Source organism: Poecilia reticulata, linkage group LG8 (assembly GCF_000633615.1).
Source record: "Poecilia reticulata strain Guanapo linkage group LG8, Guppy_female_1.0+MT, whole genome shotgun sequence".
Taxonomy (NCBI): Eukaryota; Metazoa; Chordata; class Actinopteri; order Cyprinodontiformes; family Poeciliidae; genus Poecilia; species Poecilia reticulata.
Window position 1 is genome coordinate 26826678 of NC_024338.1, and position 2975 is coordinate 26829652.

Genomic DNA, 2975 nt, shown 5'->3' on the forward strand with positions numbered 1-2975 from the left:
GTCTGGTGGGCCGGTCTGGTACCGGTGTGTTTGGTCTGGTGGGCCGGTCTGGTACCGGTGTGTTTGGTCTGGTGGGCCGGTCTGGTACCGGTGTGGTTCCATTCAGGCAGGCCAGAAAATCATAGAGAAAAGTGTTTCAACAGCTAAACAGTTTAACAAAGACCAACTGCTCTAACAACTTTCAGTCTGGTTTCCATGGTTACCATAGTACTGAGACTGCCCTAGTCAAAGGGTTGATCAATGACATAAACATAGACAGCAAAGGAACCACAGAGCTGGTTCTGTTGGATCAGTGGCATTAACCAGCTCATCTTTACATGAACACCTCCCATGATCAGGATTTGTAGAAACCTGCTTATAACTCATGTTCAGGAAGTTGTGTGAGTTACAATGAAAGACGAACGGACAGCATCCTGCAGTGGTAAGAGAAGAAGTCCATCTTCTTCCTGCTGAAGCTTCTGGATTTCATTTTTCTGGATGACAGGAGCTACACCTGCATGTTTTCTACCTTCCCTTTAGATTTGCAGATATCCAACGTTTTTAAGTTTCAGTCCTAAGTCAGTTCATCTTCTTGCCTTAGATCTCCTAATGTGTCTGAGTGGACGGTGGTTTTGGGTCGTCTGAAGCAGAATGGGTCCAACCCATTTGAGTCGTCATTCAACGTATTGAATATCACCATGAGCAACCTGACCGGGTCCAACATCGCACTGGTTCAGTTGTCCACACGTCCCACACTGAGCAACTACATCCAGCCCATCTGCCTGGGCAGCGGCAGAACCTTCCCGGTCGGATCCAACTGTTGGGCTGCTGGCTGGAGCTCTGGGCGAGGAGGAGGTGAGGCTGCGAGTCTGCCAGATTCACACGCTAGATTTCTAGGGCTCTCATCTGAAATGACATTTTATGTCCCACAACTTCAGTCGAGGGGCCTCTGCAGGAGTTTGAGACGTCGGTGCTAACCTGTGAAAATGTTTCCTCCACGGAGAACATGTGCACCACGGGGTTCACTCTGGAGAAGGTGAGTGGCGGCTTGACCTCTGTCCTGTTGACCTGCAGGGACACTGAGTGTCCACAGGGACAAAACGTCCCTCAGGAAACAAAAACGTCATCTCTTTGAAGGTTTTTTATATCAGCAAGGCAGTAGGTCAAAGGTCAAGGTTCAGGTTTCTGAAGCTGTCTGCATGGTGTTTCTGAGGTTTGCATCTGTATCTTCTTTAGCAGCTAAACATCATAATCTCTGTCATGTTTCACATAAAATGTGTTTCCAACAAGTATTTACACCTACTACATGTTTTTACATTTCATTTGATTTTAACAACAAACTTCAGGTAGATTAGCTGTGATTTTATGAGAGAAATCACAACGTCGTGATTTCCTGTGGAAAGAAAATAGTTCAGAATCTTAACCCACTGCCACTTTAATCTGTTGGCCCTGAAGGAGAATCATCCGTCTCCATGCTGAGTTCTTGATGTATGAAGGTACAGAAGAGTCAGAGAGTTGAATTCATGAATCCCATTTATTAATCCCAAAATACAGCTGGTCCATTTTGACCTGCTACTCTAAGAGCTAACAATCAAAATCAAAAGTAGCTTCTTTTGTTGTCCTCTGTCTAAGCTCCGCCCCAAAGAGGGCGTTCCCTATTGTGTCATTTCCTCTAAGCAGAGCTCTCATTTGCACTTTGTAGGTTTAGCTTAGCTTTAGCTTAGCAACTAGCGAAAAGAGGCAAAAGGAAAACACAGAAATATTTATTCCCAACAGCCCAAAATCAAACCCAGTGCTGCCCGGCTCCAGAGGTTCTGCTGAGCGCATCAGGGATGAAGCAGCATCATGGAGGAACCCAGCAACAGGCGGTTCTGGTTCTGGTTCTGTTTAAAACAGGGTCCGGTTCTACAACATTCCAGCTTAGAACATCTAACAGAGACATGGAGACAAGGTGCATCGCCTGGACATGGACGTCCACCTAAAGGACAGCATTGATCAGAGAAGTTGGTCCATGGAAACTCTGGAGGAGCTGCAGTGATCCTCAGCTCAGGTTCAGAAAACAGCAGCTAGATGTGAACTCCACTAACCCGATGTCGAACATCTAGTTCTCGGCACCACCAGGAGTGGAGCCTGCGGCTTAATTTGACTCAACACGGGAAACGTCACCCGACACGGAAAGGATTGACAGACTGAGGCTCTTTCTCGATTCTGTGGGTGGTGCTGCACGGCCGTTCTTAGTCGGTGGAGCGATTTGTCTGGTTAATTCCGATACCGATCTGGACTGCGGCAGGTCAGAAGCACCGAGAAGACGATCAAACTTGACTGACTGGAGGAAATAAAAATGACAACAAAGTTTCTGAAAGTGAACCTGAGGAAAGATCATGAATGTCGTCTCGGACTCATGGCCGAGGGAACTCGCCCCTCATGGAGGTGACCCGACCGACAGGTCAGGTTCACATCCAAAAACATAGAAGGGTCTGCGGCAGAACCAGAACAACCAGAACCAGGCTGAGTGTGGGTTCTTTTCCTTCCTGCGTCACTTTGTGCACTCTAAAAAGAAAATAGTTGAACCAACTTAATTGAATAGTTTCCATTGGTAACAAGCAATTCAAGTTTATCTAACTTAATTTATTATGTTTAACAGATTCTATATATTATAATCATCCAACTCAATTTGTAAATTTTTTTAACACATTTATTAAGTATGTTTAAGATAACAGATTTAAGTCAGTCTTACTCAAATCATTTAGTTTACTTTAAAAAATGGTAGATGGACTGAACTTATATAGCGCTTTTCCAGTCATTTGGACACTCAAAGCACTTGACAGTCTAGTACAGCGGTTCTTAACCCGGGTTCTATCGGTTTCAGGGGTTCGGCGGAGCCTCTGCTGACCGCGGAGGTAAAGACACACTTGTGTAAAGTCGTGATGACGCCCCGCTTTGCCATCACTTGCTGCAGAGGATCATGTTACATTGCTTAGCCAATCAGAGGATCA

At 45.6% G+C, this 2975-nt stretch overlaps 1 protein-coding gene across 1 annotated transcript in view; it reads left to right on the forward strand.

Annotated features, from left to right (window-relative positions):
- LOC103469514 (prostasin) overlaps positions 1-2975 on the forward strand; it is a 13415-nt gene that overhangs the window by 7815 nt on the left and 2625 nt on the right. The window contains exons 8-9 of the mRNA XM_008417228.2: positions 581-834; positions 918-1015. Coding sequence (XP_008415450.1) covers positions 581-834; positions 918-1015 — 352 coding nt within the window. The remainder of the gene's footprint in view (positions 1-580; positions 835-917; positions 1016-2975) is intronic.